Here is a 17,427-nt window from a genome sequence, read left to right as displayed (position 1 = left end):
GCTTTATTGGTCTGGAGGTTAGAAGTTTGGATTTTACAGTATTGTTTGTTGGTATAGATATGTCAGCAGGTCTCCATTCTTTGCAGTCATTCTGTAATGTGATTCTGTAGCTCTTTGCACTCTTGCATAGCTGCCCAAGTAATTCCTAATAGGCATCACTTTTCTAAATACATTTCATTTTGAAAAGTTTTAAAATGCTGAAGTAAACAATAATGTCTGAAATTTCATTTAACTGTAAAGTAGGTGACTAGTCTGTGGTATATAAAATATATAATTTTAATTAAAATTATTATCAACTTAACCATGGAAACTGAGCTATAAAATTAATGGTCAATATACAGAATTATATGCTGATTGTTTTTAAAGACTAAAATCATGGAAGGTTCTCTTTTAAAGTAGTAAATGAGCATATACTTAATATTTAGTAAGCATTAAATAACACATGTAGTCCCTTTAAAGATGAGCCTTAATTAGTTTTAATAAGGAATAAATCCTTCCAATATAAGTTGGAAAAATTTATTGATCATGATGATCCTATGTGAAAGAGTAAAAACTCTTCTTTGCAAGATTACATGGAGTAAAACAATGGTAAGAATTAAGATTATCATTGTTACATGTGATATGTTACATTCTGTAACCTTAGAGAGAATTAATGTTACATATTTTGTTAATTACATGGTAATCAAATCATTTTAGGAATTTAGCCATCATCAACAATGTGAGGCAAATTCATGTTCTAGCTGTCTTTAAGTGAATTCTTTCAAAGACATTGGTTCTGTATGGCTCTTGGCATGATGATAAAAGGAATACAGCCGAAAAACTCTCTTCCTTCTGGAGTGGTTCCTTCCTTGGGTATATTAGCAAACAGTGGCTGTTCACTGAGTAAGTGACAGCGGTGATTTGTCAGTGTTCCCGAGGGCCTTTTTTTACGCTTTTATTTGGAGACCTATCTTATTGTACGGGCATTTGGAACTGTGTCATTTCTATAGGTCCTTTATCACTTGGGGAAGCAGGGCAACAAAATAGCAGTAAAGAAGTTTTATAGTTTTGTTCTGAGAACTAAAAGAAGTGTTGCAAAGAGCTGGCAGGTCTTCAATTCTCTACACCCATTTTTACTTTATTGTATGTGATCTCTGGTCCCTGGAGCCAACCTTTTCTAGATATTTTAAGGTTTTTTAACATTTAAAGATGATTGCTTTTGTATATTTCTTTAAAATATTTTTCTATCTAAATTAACTTAAGTAACGTTTTAAAACAAAATTAAAGTGTATTCTCTTTTCAAGGTTTTATAGCTGAAATGACAGCAGAGGGCAGCCTGTTACATACCTCATTTAAGACTCCTTAAGTTTTCCTGTGCCAACAGTTCTGCTATTTCTGCATTTTGGATCAACTGTCAACTACATTTTATGCTATCACTAAGTGTATATGACATGTATATAAAACATGAAATGCAGTTCAAATTGTATAACAGAACTTCAGCAATTTTCAGTACTCTGAGAGTGTAAACTAAATTATGCAAAATATGAACATTACTGCCTTTCTGTCTTAGTGCCTTAAGAAGGCTTTATCAAAACTGAGTAATTTGTGCTTACAGTAATATGAGTTGCAACTTGTATTTTCTTTTAGCAATTTAGAAAACAATGTCTTTTTGAGCATATTTTTAAAAGCACCAAACTTGAAATATAATGTGAAAAGTTATATTAGCAAAGCTACTGTCAACATTATGTTTAAGACCTTTCACATATTTTAGGAATATAAAAATAAATTTCAATTTTACAAAGTTATTATTTAGAAATAGCCAAATTCTGCCTTCTTAAATAAGCTTTTTGCCCAACCTTCCCTACTTCCATTAAAGTGATTTGATTTGTCCTGTTTATAGCTGTATCATGTTCTGTCTTTTTCAGCAAGTAAAAAGTACTCTTCCCTTCAGTCTGACTTTATTTTCAAAGGGATAAGAAGACATTAAAGAGACCAGCAAAGAAGTTGGTTGTATTTTTTTCTAACGGTTCCCTCTTACTCACACTTGTGTATTTCATTCTTATTTGTATAAAAAAAGTTACTGTCTTCCTAGTTTCGTAGTTTTTCCAATTATTTCCAAAAAAGGTGGGGAAAGGATATTTGTCAAAGTAATCAAGATGCTAACACGAAAACAGTAACTACTCGCAGTCTCGACTACTGTATGTTTCAATACCACAGTTGACGGCTTCCCGGGTTTTCTGCTTTAGAATTTATTCTTAGAATCTACTTCTAAATCTTCTGCAAACTTGCTATGGATTTTGGTTTTGGTTTTGTTTTTTTGCCAGAACTGACAACCAAGTACACAAGGACTCTGTCTTTCACGACAGCTGAGGACCAGGGCGATTCTACAGCCCCTCCAGAATCCAGCCTTCTTCATGATTGCCCCACACTGACAGCATTTTGCCACCTTTTGACCCTGTTAAAATGTTTATCTCCACATGAGTAATTATCTTGATTTGGTAGTTGTGTGTGTGTGGTCTGCAAAGAATGCCCTGCTTCCTAGCATTCACCTGTCCTTAGTCATCTCAACAATATGTAGTTGAAAACTGTTGATAATGAATTAATAGCCTTGAAAAATCTTTACCCTTAAATATTTTGTGACAGACTAGAATAAATAAAGAAATACATCCATATTCTTTAAAAGCAGATTCATTTGATTCATTTCTTCCCTCCTTCCCAGATAGGGTGGTAGCATGTTAGAAAAGCATTCAGGAAACCTCTTGAATTAGGATAATTTTTTAGTGATGAGGACGTGGAAATCAGAATTAAGTTTTGATTCATTATATGAGGTATCTGTGTTTCTTGGAAGAATGAAAGTATTTCATTTTTCAGAAAAGTAGAGTGTTCTCTATTATGCTAAAGAGGTATCAAACATCATTTTTCCACAAAAAAAAATAACCAATCATATAAGTGTTTTCAATTTACCTGGCATTTTTATGAATTCTCTTTCCTCCTCAAATTTGCTACTTCATTTTGTGTTTTAGAATTCTCAGTCATTTAACTTCTTGAGTAAAAAGTTGAGGGGGATTATGTAGAGAAAAACAATAATGGTGCCAAGAACTGACAGTTACTTTTGAAAACTTTGCTGAAACATTTTAGACAGCAATAAGTGTAGTGTATGTAGGTTTAAGTAATAAATGGTAGAGTATTTTTATTTTGATACTAGAGCTATTGTGCAGGCAAATCGTTTGATCTCTTACCCTCGTTTCAGGCACAACTCTTATTTGAGTCTTCATAGACTGTTTGGGTTTAAGAGGCAATTGTGTCTTTTGCAAGTTTACCCCATAGGAAAGCTCTTATCTCCCAGAAATGTGAATTTCAAATGCTTGAGAGTTTTTCAACCTGCTGGGTTTCCTCTACCTGTTGCCTTACCTCCTTTGAGATAATTCTACCTCAGATTAACTTTATACACCCACACACAATAGATTTTTCTCTTTTTTAGACTTAATTTTGCCCTGTGTGATTAATGTCACCCTTGTAGCCCATGTAGGGAGAGCTCTTGGTAACTTCCTCTGGGGAAACAGGTTATGTCTGTTATTTCCCCTTACCAGGGCTGATCTCCGAGGCTGATTTGTAGCAAGCAATGCATTTGTTTTATTAGAGAGTCTTCGTGACATCAAGTTTGTCGTCCCAGTTCCTCACCGTGGCGCTCTAAGCAGCGTAGCGACGTCACAGCCTTCTCTCTCTCTCTCATGAATCAGACCCGAGGGAGGAGCGCTTTCACTTCCTTTGTAGAGTGGGATGTGGCATCCCAGGGACTCCTCGTGGTGAGTAAACCCTGATTTTTCCTTATATCATGGAAATTAAAATCAATACAAACGAGTATTAATTATAATGGAAACAGAAAAACAGCAAAGACAGACATAACCAGGTGGGGATGGACACATACTGGAGAAAATGTGGTTCCCTGTTCTTACTCAGTCATAAAGCTTTATCCACATTTATGCAGGACTTGGCCATGATCTCACCTAACATAGGTGATAGATGATCTTTAATTACATACATTGTTGGTCTAGATTTGCCAGCACACACTTCATCGCCCACGCCACAGCACTCAGCTTAGTTCCTTCCATGTGAACAGTTTTTATTTTGCATTACTCCAAATACCGAACATTGCTTTATTAAACCAGTTGTCGTTTTTTTCTTTCTAGTGTAGTTTGACATTATTTTAAAATCAAGGAAAAACTTTAATCATTCAGCTTAAGCATTTAGTAGTTATTTTTCTGCTATGTATCAGGAAAACAAGATTTAAGATACTGTTTCCTAATTAAGGAAAGTATGTTGATCTCAATACTTTATTTGAATTTACTTTAAAATTATGAAAGGACATCTCTTTTAGAAAAAGGGAACCATATTTAATATATCACATTTTTTACTTCAGTAGTGCTTTGTTTGTTCATTCTTTAAATTTTACCAAAATAGTTTAGATGTTTAAAGAGACAGAGAAAGGGAAAAAGAAAGCAAGGCCCAGTCTGTGTATTTTGTAATGAAATACCTCATCCTGATACCTTGGCATGTTTCAACGTCAATTTGGAAGTGAACTAGGCAGGGATAATCCAATTTCTCTTGCTCATTTGTGTCGCTCATCTTCCTGACTTTTCTCTCTGCTACCAGTTTTTACTTTAATCATAGCATATTATCTTCTGCTAGAGAGGGAGAGGAAAAAGCCTGCCTTTAATGATCTTTGTCTTCTCCATTGTTGTAGTCCCATAAATCTGTGGGCCCTTTGAAACAACTGGAACACTTTAACTGGTAATTGTGCAAGTCTGATGGAAGTATTTGAGTAAAAGATGAACTTTGGAAATGTAGAAAATTTGGTTTTTGTATAAGTAGCTTAATTTGAAAAAAAAAGTTCTGTTGGAAATCTTGTTTAATATTACTTTCTTAGTAGGTTTTTCACCTTGTCCAATGGGATTTTTAGCATTTTTTCAAAATGAATTGCCAGTAACTACTGCTTAACAGGCATTTATAAGAAAGGACGTCAGCCTGAAAGCCACTTCAAAGTTGATTGGCAGGGCTGTGGATAGGCTTCTTATGGAGTTGGAAATACTTATCAGATAATCATCTAAAAATATCCTGGCAGAGAAGGAAACTAAGCCTGTGACTGACTCAAGTTTTAACCAGGTGAACTTATTTTGAGGTTCAGTCATTTTCTTATTCAGAGATGCTAGGATATGTACAGATGTTTTTTAAGATGCCACCTTAGAAACAGTTTTTTTACTTTTGCAAATTTACTGTTTTATTAATAGGAACATTTATATTAAAACAAGACCCTTGTTTCATAAGAGTTCTCTGCCTGTTTTATTCTTTTTTTGAATAATACTCCTTAATTTTGAAAATCAGTCATCTCCTTAGCAATCAGCAGTATACTGGCTAGCAGTAGGGGCTTTTCACCAGAGCAAGGAATACACAGAAGGCAGTGGATCCAATGAATATAGTCCTGTTTTTTCTCTTTTAAGAAGAAAAGAACACAAATGATAGAAGTATTTGCTTTTTAGTCCTTTCTTTTAAGAAGGAAAGAACACAAATGATAGATGTATTTGCTCAATTGTTCCAAATGAGATGACAGTACATTGGTAAATTATATAGTATTAAATTATACTGAAAGAGAAGAGATACTGAGTTGTTGATTCCTGTAAGTTTACAAGTTCTTTTAGAGAGAAGTCTGGAATGGTAGATGGCAGTAAAGAGCATGCCTTCTGGAGCCGGACTGCCAAGGTTCAGAGCCCTGCTCCACCACTTCTTAACTTCTTAACTGTACAGCTGTAGGCATGTTCTTGACTGCACTGTGCCTTATCTGTAAAACTTGGGAGGTGATAGTACCTTCCTCATAGGATTACTGTGAAAACTGAAATGAATATATGCGTGGTGCCTAGAAGGGAGCCTGCCACACTGTAGTGAATTGTAGCACAAGGTGTTTCTACAACTTTTCTATTGTTTTTACACCGTGACTTAATCCTAGGGAAGATAAGTCTACATTAAAGTCATTTTTGCTTAATTTAAAAATTTTAATCATCATGGTTCAAAATGTGTGGTATTGTATTATTTTGGAATATGTATTTCCCTGTTTGGTAGCTCTGATTTCCACCAATGATGTACATTAAACAATACTATTCCTTCACAGATAATACTTCATAGATATAACATGTTTGTATATCTTTATAGGTCCTTTGTTACATATCTTCATTAAGATATAAGATTGTGTATATATATATATATATATATATATATATATATATATATATAAAAAGCCCTTTATCTCTTAAATAAAATTGCTTTTCCTGAGACCCCTTATCTAAGTAGATGCCAGTCAAGTACCAAAAGCTCTAAATATGGTTTCTACTTAGTTATCAAAATCACTTTGGTAATTCATGTAAATTAATTAATACTATTCTACTTTTAGTTCCTATCATTTTCTGTAATTCATAAAACATGACCTATGGTTCTTAAGTGCAGAGACCCTTGACCGTTGGTGATGTGAGATTTTCAGTATGCTGAGCTGTGCCCACACTTGTGAGGAGGTGGGTGGTTGGTGCGCTGTGTGCTGATGCCTCAGTTTGTCCCCGGGGAGTCACTGTGCACAGGCCAGGAGCCAAGAATGCTCAGTGTCTCCTCTTCTCATTGTTGAATTGAAAATATGTTTCGCTCCAACTCTTGACAAATGTTATACCTCTTTCCAGTTTAAATCTTGTGGGGGTGGGGGCAGGGGATTACTTGATAGTGGAATAGCCCTTGGCAGAGATCTGTGTTCTGGGCTGGGTGTTTGGAGGATGGGAGAGGAAGCTCACTCTGGGTTCTGAGGAGAAAAGGGCAGAGGCTGCCTGGGAGGAAAAAAGGTCAGGGGGAGGGGAAATGGTGATGGAGACTGACCAGCTTTCTGCTTGATGCAGTTTTGCCCCAGACTTCTACTGCTAAGGATGATCTCACTCATTCATCAATTTATTGGCGCCCATCTCAAAACATATGATCTGATTTAGACAAATTCTGGGCTTCTCCCCATTTAGACTCTGGTTCAGCCAAGTGTCTTCCCACCTACTTTTAGCCCTTCCTGGACAGTCTACAGAATTGGCCTCTGTTCAGGACTTTTGAACAGATCTAGTTCATACCTGATGGAAAACCATGTGCAGTATGCACTGTAGAAAACCAGAATGAGGGTCAGTATCAACTGCTCACAGAGTTGGTAGGGCAAGCCTCATTTGTTTGGTAGGGCAAGCCTCATTTGTGAAGAGCGGTTCAGTGTTGTTTTAAAGCAGTGTGTTAGGGGACAGTTTGGAAGACTTACAGATTCCTTGCTGAACTCTGCAAGGATCTTTGGAAGAAGAGAGCCCCTGATGTGAATGTGGACAAGGGTTAGGAAAGAGCTCCAAAGAACAGGTAGCCAAGGAGTACGGAATAAGCGCATAGCCCCAGTGATGAAGGCCAGCCAGAAAATGAGCTCACCCCTTAGGTAGTTGCTAGAATGTTTCAAATGTTGTCACAGTGAGTGGAAATGAAGAGATTCTGCAGTTCTAAAGAAAATACTCAGGACTTTTCATTGGTGGCACTATACATAAAAGCTGCCAAACAGTAGACTGAGCATTTTCTGCCATGAGCAGTCAGCCTGCAACAGACTTAGGGGGAGCTGCTTTCCACTTTTGTCACAGGAATTCGATATCCAGTGAAAGAAATCTTCCTGTTCAGCTCTCTTTTTTGCTGTGTTTTACTAAGATGTTTCCATTCACAATTTAGGCTTGGCTCTTCATAACTCTGACCTGGGAAGTGTAGGGGAGGAAGATGTTTCTGTTTCCCTTCTAGGTTCTTTTGGCTGGTCTAATAATTAAAGTGATGTAAGAAAATTAAATAGAGAAAAACACTTAATTTCAGATGTAAAAGACCTCATAAAAATATGAGACCAAAAAGAATGACCAAAGCATGCAGCTTTTAAACCTTTTAGACAAAGAAACAATTTGTGAAGAATTGACAAGACAAAGAAGTTTGAGCTTGGGGTAGCAAATTGCTGAAGAAATAACAAGGTTGTTTATGCAGTCTTCTCCGCCCTAACGTCCCGCTCTCTGGAGATGAGGAAGGCTTCTCCCTTCGGGTGCAGGGAGGGGACCCTTCACAGGAGAGACATATTTCCTGCTTTCAGGACAGCGGAAGCTTGTACTGGCTGTTTCTTACGGAACTTTTAATTCAAAACAATCAGTATGCCAAACTGGCATATTCTGGGGTAACCTACCCTGAACCTCATCAAAAGTAAAGAATGATTCTGCTCATATTAATTAGAAAAAAACTCCCTTCAATTTTTGCCACAGAGGGCTAACTTCTGTAATGTAAAAGCTGTCCTACAAACAAATAAAAAAAAGATACAAGAGAATTCAAAGAAAATACAAATAACGTAATTATATAAAGAAGATGTCACCCTCCTAATCAACATTGAATCTGCACTGGATAATATTTTTCAGAAGTGGGATTGGCAAAAATCCAAAAGGTGACCAAACCCACAGGCTGACTGCAGGTTTCTCACCGGTTGCCAGTGGATACAAAAAACTGGTGCACCTGCCAAAGGGCAGCTCAGCTACTTCTGCCAAAACATGAAGCGAGTATAACCTTGAAATTACAATTTTAGGAATTTATCCTACAGGTATACTTCAAATATGAGGCCTGACATACACGTTGCATCATGGTTTACAGTTGAAAAGACTGAAAATCTGTCCGTGATATGTGAAGTAAATCATGGTGCTTCCATCAGTGGACCACTACACCACCGTGGAGCATGAAATGAGCTGGTGTGGGGAAATCTGTAATTCTGTCAAATGAAAAGAATGAAGTGCTACCACTGTATAAAAAGGGCTCATCCAGTGAGCTACAGGGCTTCACGGTGAGGTGCAGGGCTTATGTCCTCACTGTGGACCTCCAGTGCTTTTAAGGCACTTGTCAACAGATGCTTGCCCCTGCGTTCACTCGGTAAGCTTGCCCACTTCTAACAGTGATTCTCGTTTCACATCCTTCTAGTCTGTACTTGGGCAGAAAATGTCATCCTCTTAAGTAGTTAGTATAACTTGTTTGTTTTTAGAAGACCAACCTAATTTCCATTATTACCTTTGAATGCCAGTGTATGTCCAGTAAAGCTTATGTATTTGGAGACCAAGTAAAACTCATGGTTTTATTACTTCTTATCTGTTTCAGGGACAGACGCTTGCTTCAGCCTGCCCAGGTGTGTGACATTTTGAAGGGCATCATTTTGGTTATCTGCTATTTCATGATGCACTATGTCGACTACTCCATGATGTATCACCTGATACGGGGGCAGTCAGTCATCAAGCTCTACATCATCTACAACATGCTGGAGGTGAGTCAGTCCAGCCGCCAGCCTGCACACACTTGCTGGGCACACCCAACCTCAGGCCTTCCTGCACAGAGTACTTTGCTTCCCACTTGAGGAGTGGGACTTCTGGCCTTTGGTCTTCATACAGTCACTTGTGGACCTTGTTAAAAGGCAGGTTCTGATTTAGTAGATCTGAGCTGAGGCTGAAGAATCTCTAATGCAGTGGTGCCTGTACTGCTGGCCCTGGGACACGCTTAGAGGATCAGGTCCCCAGGGCTGATGTGCCCTCAATAGAAGAGAAGGGTGCCTGTGGCCTAAATGTTTTTGAATCAGTACCTTGAGAATATAAATTGTCAAATGTAGGGAAGTTTGTTTTGCAAATTCATTGGAAACCCATATGTACTTTTGCTAGAACTTTAAAAATTACAAAGAAAATGTTAGAGTTATATATATATTTGCTGTCATAGATTTACACCTTAAATTGCCTTGAAATTTTTACATAGAGCAAGTAAATATAAGTTTCCCAATTTCTCTAAGTACTTAACATTTTTAATGTAATGTCACTTTAAAGACATCAGCATGTGAAATCTATCTTTATACAAAAAAATAAGTTATTATACAAAGCAAAAACATGGTTTGCTTTGATAGGCAGAATCTTAATAAGTTTTTAAAATAGTAAGCCATCGTAGGTTATGTAATAAACTTTTGAGATTCATATTGCATTTTCCTATACCACTTTTTAGAAACAGAAGTACAAGCTACTTACTTTTAAATTAGCCAGGAAGGGATTTTTTTCCTAGTGAGTGGATAGATAGGCTTGCTGGGGGGCTGCTGGCCTTTCTGCTCTGAAGCTGCATCTCTCTGGAAGGTGGGGCTCTCCAACTCTTCACAGAAGTGATGGGACTCTAACTCTCCTGATTACCCCAGAGTTCACTGACCAAGGCGATTTAAAACTGCACCCCAGCTTCCTGATTCTAGGCCCATTGCCTGGGCATTTGCTTTGCCCCACCAAGAAGGTGCAGATGGTGGCTGCAGATGAGTTCATGTTCATGAAGCAGAATAAGCTGTCCTGCCGTCCCTTCCCTCTCAGAGAGAGAAAAGCTCTTCTCCTTCCTTCTGCTCTTTGAGTGTCTGTTTACACCAGTGACCTCCTACTCTCCTTTACTGCCTTCCTCCAGGAGGCTGCAGGTGATGAGGGCTTCTCCCTCCCCTAGACTTATGGGTGCCTCCTGCTGTACAAAGGCCTCTACAAGGTGCTGTTACTGTTATTAGAAAATAGGCCAAGAAAAAGGATCCATGAGTCACTGATCGAAATGGTATAAATACTGTTCAGTTTGTAAACTACAGTCGATGGTGTTATTTAAGCATAGTGGGCAAGAGTCAAGGCTCTAGTCTGGAGATAAACTACCTCTGACTGAATCCCATTCTTCCACTGACTGTGATTGTCCTGGACACACCTGCTGGTTGCAGAATGTCGCTAAACCTCAACTTCCCACCTGTAAAATGGAGATATTAGGAGGTTTAAATGAGACAGTACATAGAAAGGGCTTAGCACAATACCAGGCATGTGGTAAAAGCTCCCTAAATAGGTAGCTATTATTCCTTCATTCAGCAAGTATTTGAACGCCACTTCCTGCATGCTAAGCACTGTCCTAGACCCGGAAGATCCCGAGGTGGAGCTTAAATTCTGCAGAAAGGAGAGAAACAGTAAGTGTGGAGGCATTGTATCAGGAAATGAGGGACACTGTGATGCAAAAAGAACAGAGTGGTGCTTTATAGACACTGGGAGCCACTAGAGATGGCTGTTCTGGGAAAGGCCTCTCTCAGGATGTGACATTCCAGCTGAATCCTGAATGATGCCCTCTTTTGTCTGTGTGTTTGTTTCTTTTTATTTATCATATGGTATTCATGGAGAGCAATACCAGAAAATGTCCTTAGGAAGTAAATTTGCATATTATATTCTTTATAATAAACCCCAAACAAATTATACCCACCATTGTTTATACATATGACATGTGAATAGAGTAGTTTAAATGGTATGTTTGTCCTAAAGGATATAAGTTTGAATCATGAATCTAAATTTAAAGAATTAAAACCAGAGGATCTATGATTTTGATGTACCTCTCCTTTTTATTTTTGCCACTGTACATAACTTTGTTTTAAACATAACTGATTAGAGAAAGTCTAATTCAAATAATACAAGAATTTGAGCACTCACTGTGTGTCATAGAATAACGAAATGTCAGTGGATAAGTAAACAGAGATCCCTACTCTTGTGTAGCTTTCCTTCCAGTGGGACTTACAAAGTCACAGCTCCAGTATTTGAGTTGCATCTGAAGTTCATTAACATTTTTTAATGCAATATTAAGAAACATGTTTCCAAAAACAAACAAACAAAAATCACCTTTCCAAATTTTATTTTTAGGTAGCAGATCGTCTGTTTTCATCATTTGGACAAGACATATTAGATGCTCTCTATTGGACAGCGACAGAGCCTAAAGAAAGAAAAAGAGCCCATATTGGGGTGATTCCTCACTTCTTCATGGCCGTTCTCTATGTCTGTATCCTTTTACACTTAATGGAATTCCAACAGTCAATGCAACTACATTATTTTATTTGATTTGCTATTAGCTTTAAAGGCATATGTGTGCATTTGTGTGTGTATCCTGAAAATTAACATGGAATGTGTGCTTTCCTTTGAGAAAGAAATACTACTTGTAGTTATAATACTAGTTGTAAATTAATCAAAAGAGCCTCAGATATGTATGTTCCTTTGAACTGCTAGAGAATAGTACTATTCTTGGTGGAACTGATTATGTAGAACAATTTTAGAATTAAAGGATAAGTATTTATACATACTTCACATTTACAAAGATCTATAACTTTTTCATACTTATAATAGAATTTTTTTGAAGTTACCTTTAAGCCTGTGAATTCTTTCTTATAATCTTGGGTTTGAAATTTATACAGTTTATCTGAAAGTATGATTTGGAATCGGTTGGAGAGGAATTTTGGAAGTTTTATTCTCCCTACCCCATCTTAAAGCATTTCTGTTGAAGAATAAAAGTTTTACTGTATATAAGCTCTGAGTACAGGTACATATGTGTACCTAGAAAGAGTGATACTTGAAAGAATTGGATTAATACTTGGAAAGTTAAGAGAACAAGTGGGAAGATTTATGAGAGTAAAAGCTTGTTCCAAGTTGAATGAAGTAAAAAAGTTACTGTTCTAATTTAAATAAACTACTCCATATGTAATATGAATATAATTCTGCAACTTGTGGATGTCTTCAATGACATATGATGAAGAATCTTAATTGTCATTTCTTAGTGTCTTACATTCCCTATCCCCTGAAGAACCATAGAGGGAAATCACTTCCAGACTTTTACTTTGTGTTCTTTTCTGTATTAGAATGCAAATCATCTTAATTCAGAAGTGTATTTCTAAGTCTCTTTTAGTATTTACCATAATTTAATTCATTTATTTCACAAACCTTTTTGAAGGCCTATTTCCCAAGCATTGTACCAAATGCCAGAGATCCAGAAAGAATAAGACAACCATGTTCCAGGACTCATAGTCTGAGTGTATGGCTACATAGAGGTCCATTTCTGCCTGTGTTTGTTTTGTATGGTGTGCAGATATCTTACCTGTCAAATTTATATAGCTAACAGGGAATAAGCTAATATTTCTATAGCTAATAGGGAAATTACAAAAATAATAAAATGCTTATGCAAGACTTGATTTAGAAAGCATAGTTATTTTTTCTCCCTTCGTTCACTTTCGAAATTACATAGTATTATCTACTAATACAACATTCAAAGAAAAGTTTTTTCCTTGACGCCACTTACTGATAGTTTTGCATGCAATTCTTATAATGGTTCAAGCAACAACTCTCAATGTAGCTTTCAACTCGCACAATAAGTCTCTGCTTACTATCATGATGTCTAACAATGTAAGTGTGAGATTTTATTTTATATTTTTGAGGTTTTAGGGGCACTTTAACAGCAACATTCTGAGTTGAATAACATTATTTTTCTAAATGTTACTTTTTCTCCAGGAGGTTTTATATGTAGCATATCCATTTTTTAAACTGTTTAATGATAAAGGTAATATTTCTGTTTGTTCTTTCAGTTTGTTGAAATTAAAGGAAGTGTTTTCAAGAAGTTTGAAAAGAACAATCTTTTTCAAATGTCAAATAGTGGTATGTACAACTAGATTCTACTTGAAGCATTTTATGTGGTATTATTTTGCAATTCATTCTGGAACTAATGTCACATTTCCTGTTAGCTACAGTTTCTTTGACTTAAGCTGTGCTTTCTCTTACCCTCTGGACATCTTTACTATTTCCTTATTATCTTAGTTATTGTAATCTCAAGATGTTTAAGATAATAAAAAATTACAAACATTTGTATAGCACCTTACCATATTTTCAGAACTTCACAGAAGTTCCAGAAATTTTGTAGCAGATATTATTCCATTTTATAGATGTAGAATCTAAAATACAGAGGAAATGATTTGACTTCCCAAGGTCATTCACATAGCTACTTAGAGCAGAATTACTACTGTAAACCTCAGGTTATCTCTTAGTTTCTCAGCTCTTTCAGTTATGCCTTACTGCCTCCCTTCTCATTCTGTGAAGTATGAAGGTACAGAATTATCTAGAAGGTACGAATTTATCCCTGGAAACATTCTCTTACATAGTTATGAAAATCACAGCAGCGTGGTGTCTTGGTTCTCAAAGTGTGGCCGAGGGACCCTTGTAGGGGAGTCCTTGAGATCCTAGAAAGGACTCTGCAAAGTCAAAACTATTTCATAAGACTATGAGGACATTATTTATCTCTCACCATGTTGACATTTGCACTTCAGTGAAAAATGGGGGTGAAAAAGCCCTAATGAAATATCATTGGGCAGCTACTAGAATGGCTCCTTATATAGGCTAACAGTGCCAAATGTTAGTGCCGACATGGGGTGACTGGCATGCTCGTGCATTGATTGTATGAGTCTGAAATACTGCAGCTGCTCTGGAAAACCTTTTAGCAGTTTTTTTACACCATGAAATGTTCGCCTACTCTATAATTCAGCAGTGAGAACATGTTGTCACAAAAAGACTGAGACAAGAAATATGGCAGCTTTATTCATAGGAGACCAAAACTGGAAACAGCCCAAATGTCTCTCAACAAGAAAAATAGATGAACTATGGCACATCCATACTGTGGAACACTACTCAGCAATTAAAGAAAAAGTAGACTGATTATTCAGCTACATAGATACATCTTAGAAGCCTTATGCTGAGTGAAGCCAACCACAAAAACTGTATAATTGTGTGATTTAATTGATATGAACTTTATGATCAAACAAAATTAATTTATGATGATAGAAATAAGGAGAGTGCTTATTGTGGAGTAGAGGTAGATTGGGAGGGGATGCAAAGGAACTTACTGGAGTGATGGAACTGATTGATCTCTGTATTGACTATGGGATGGTGACACAGGTTGTGCAATAATCGAAACAGAGCTCATCAGGTGGTTCACTTGAGAGCTATGATTTCACTGTATGTAAGTTTACCTCCATACTAGACTAGGAAAAAAATGGCATATGAATATATTAAAGTAAATGAACATGTAGAATTACAGGAGATTTGGAAACTAGGCAAGGAACAGAAAGAACAAATGAAAAACTTGAACAATAAAGTCTAGATGATTCTATGAGGCAGTGATTGACCTTAGATCTCAAAGATCTGAGAAGCAGTTTATACTATGTCTTATTGTATATCAATATTCTTCTCTCAAATGTTTGCTGCCAAGCTCTATGAATTTGAAATGAAGGAAGGTGGTAGGGTTGGGGAGAGAAGGGCTAAATTATTGGATTTTTTTGTCAGCTTCAGTAGTTAACTATAGGCTATATATATTGATTCAACTATTAGAGTTTTGTTTGTTGTAGAAATCATATTGCTTTTTGAGTAGGAACTCTTTATAGAGCTTTAAACTAGACATGCAAATATAAAGTTTTAAGGGTTTTCAGTCTGTATATATTGTGAGGAGGGATTGTGAATGGTTTCTAACCTTTTTGCTAGCATGTTGATGCAATTAATTAATAAACAGGTCCCTAAAATTACAATCTCTTAGGTTAGAAAGATTAGGGATTCAAAATTTGAACTTTAAGAAAACTCTGAGAGCAATGGCATATTATTTAGGCAATGCATGTCAGTTCCCTAGAAATTCAGTAGTTTATTTTTGCTTAAAATGGTTAGTGATCAGCACCAAAAAAGTTTCATTTTTTGTTAGAGGTAAAGTAGTTCACGTCACAGTGCAGGGTGATCTGCATTGTACACTCTTCTACCTCCCTTCAGGTTCTAGAAGACTTTGATTTTAATCTAAGATAGCTTTTAAATCCCATTCCCAAGTAAGAAAAAAATATCTATCTTAGGCAATCCCTCTAATATTACATGTGCTCAATTATTAAAGAGATAGGTAGGGTATCACTAAAGACCACATTTTACAAGGCAAGCCTGGGGTGTATTGCCTCCTTTACGCACATTAGCAGCTACAAAATGAGAGCTGGCCTGCAGGATACTGCTCGTCACATACCACCTATATTGCTTTTCCTTTGAATTTTCCTATAGATTTCTTTTAGAAATTGAGCTGCCAAATCTATAATGTAAAATTCAGTACCTCATGCTGGTTTAATGCTGAAAATTATGTTTGGAAGTTTTTGAATGACTATCTTTTTCAGTCTATTAGCTGTCCATACATTCTATTTTACGGAATTGCCTAAGGACAGATGACACAGAGTTTAATTAATAAAAACTAGAATTACAACAGTTTATTCTTTTTTCCACTTCATTTTAATATAATTAGCAGCTCAGTATGGAACATAGGACTTTCTGATTTGCATTTTGAAGTGAAAAATTTTACATAGTTTTTTTACCCATTGATACTGTGAACTGTGTATTCACAAAGATCCTGCAGGGGTTACCTTGATCAGAAGGTTCCCACTCAGGGTGAGTCTTCTTAACACTCTTGACATATGCCTGTGTAACATTAAATTTGAATGACTATTGGAAATAAACTAATCACTCATTTCACATTTGCAATGTGACTGTAACTATGTTGAAGTATCTCCCTATTTGTGGTAAGATAGCAAGGAAAAAGGAGCTTAATAATCTGAATATCAGAAATATTTTAAAAGCGTTCATCCCCAGTGTTTTTAAGATCCTTAATAAAGGTTAAAAAAAAAAATTCTCATTTTGCTACAAGTTTTGATTTTTAATTAATGTAAGAGTTCAATCCAAATGGAACCTTGTTCTGAAGATGTGATGAAAATATGTTTCTGATTACATTATTTATCTAATAATTATGTTGTTACCATTATTAGAATCTATTCTCAGTTTTACTTCCTTGTATAGGATTTTATTTTATTGTGGAGAAGCTTTTTCAAAATTTGAGTATACTTTAATAAGGCTCATATTTTAAATCTTGGTTTCAAAAAATCTACATAAAACACTGAAATGTAAAAATTTGTGAAGGTACAGAATTAAACCTAGTGGTTTTTTAATATCCATGAACAGCCTCATTTTCATAGTTAGATTGATAAATGAGAGCTTGAAGTAAAGATATTACTTATTTTTTACTTATTATAGACTTACTCTCCCTCACATTCTTCAGTGTCAAATTACATTTATCTACCAGAACTTATCAGTTTTTATTAATCTCCACAGTATTTTGAGATATTCTGCTTTTCTAAAATCTGTTTTGCCTTAAATAACCCCCTGTACTGGCAGCTACCATGTGGCTAAGAATCAGATATGATTAATTTAAACACTTTCCTTGTTTTTGCTTTATTATATTAGAGTTCATAAAAATTATGTTGGCTTATTTAAGATAATGTTTTAAATTTCTCAATGTAATTTCTTTCCACATAATTGTGTAATGAACTAAGTATTTATATCCATGCTTAGTGGAAGGGTCAGAAAAATGTGCATATCCATGTTAAATTGTTTATGGAAATTAGAAATCCGAAAGACTTAGCCTATATAGATAAGCTTTGTGAATAATTGTATAGAATACCAACTAAAGGTACACTGACAAGTTTAATTAATCCAT

General features: G+C 36.0%; 1 protein-coding gene across 2 annotated transcripts in view; it reads left to right on the top strand.

Annotated features, from left to right (window-relative positions):
* Positions 1 to 17,427, top strand: part of TAPT1 (transmembrane anterior posterior transformation 1) — a 61,502-nt gene that overhangs the window by 26,526 nt on the left and 17,549 nt on the right. For both annotated transcript variants that reach the window (XM_036921071.2, XM_036921073.2), the window contains exons 4-7: positions 9,187 to 9,349; positions 11,751 to 11,886; positions 13,180 to 13,277; positions 13,457 to 13,526. In XM_036921071.2, coding sequence (XP_036776966.2) covers positions 9,187 to 9,349; positions 11,751 to 11,886; positions 13,180 to 13,277; positions 13,457 to 13,526 — 467 coding nt within the window. The remainder of the gene's footprint in view (positions 1 to 9,186; positions 9,350 to 11,750; positions 11,887 to 13,179; positions 13,278 to 13,456; positions 13,527 to 17,427) is intronic.

This window comes from Manis pentadactyla, chromosome 5 (assembly GCF_030020395.1).
Source record: "Manis pentadactyla isolate mManPen7 chromosome 5, mManPen7.hap1, whole genome shotgun sequence".
NCBI classification, from domain to species: domain Eukaryota; kingdom Metazoa; phylum Chordata; class Mammalia; order Pholidota; family Manidae; genus Manis; species Manis pentadactyla.
This window is presented reverse-complemented; position numbering and strand designations above follow the sequence as displayed.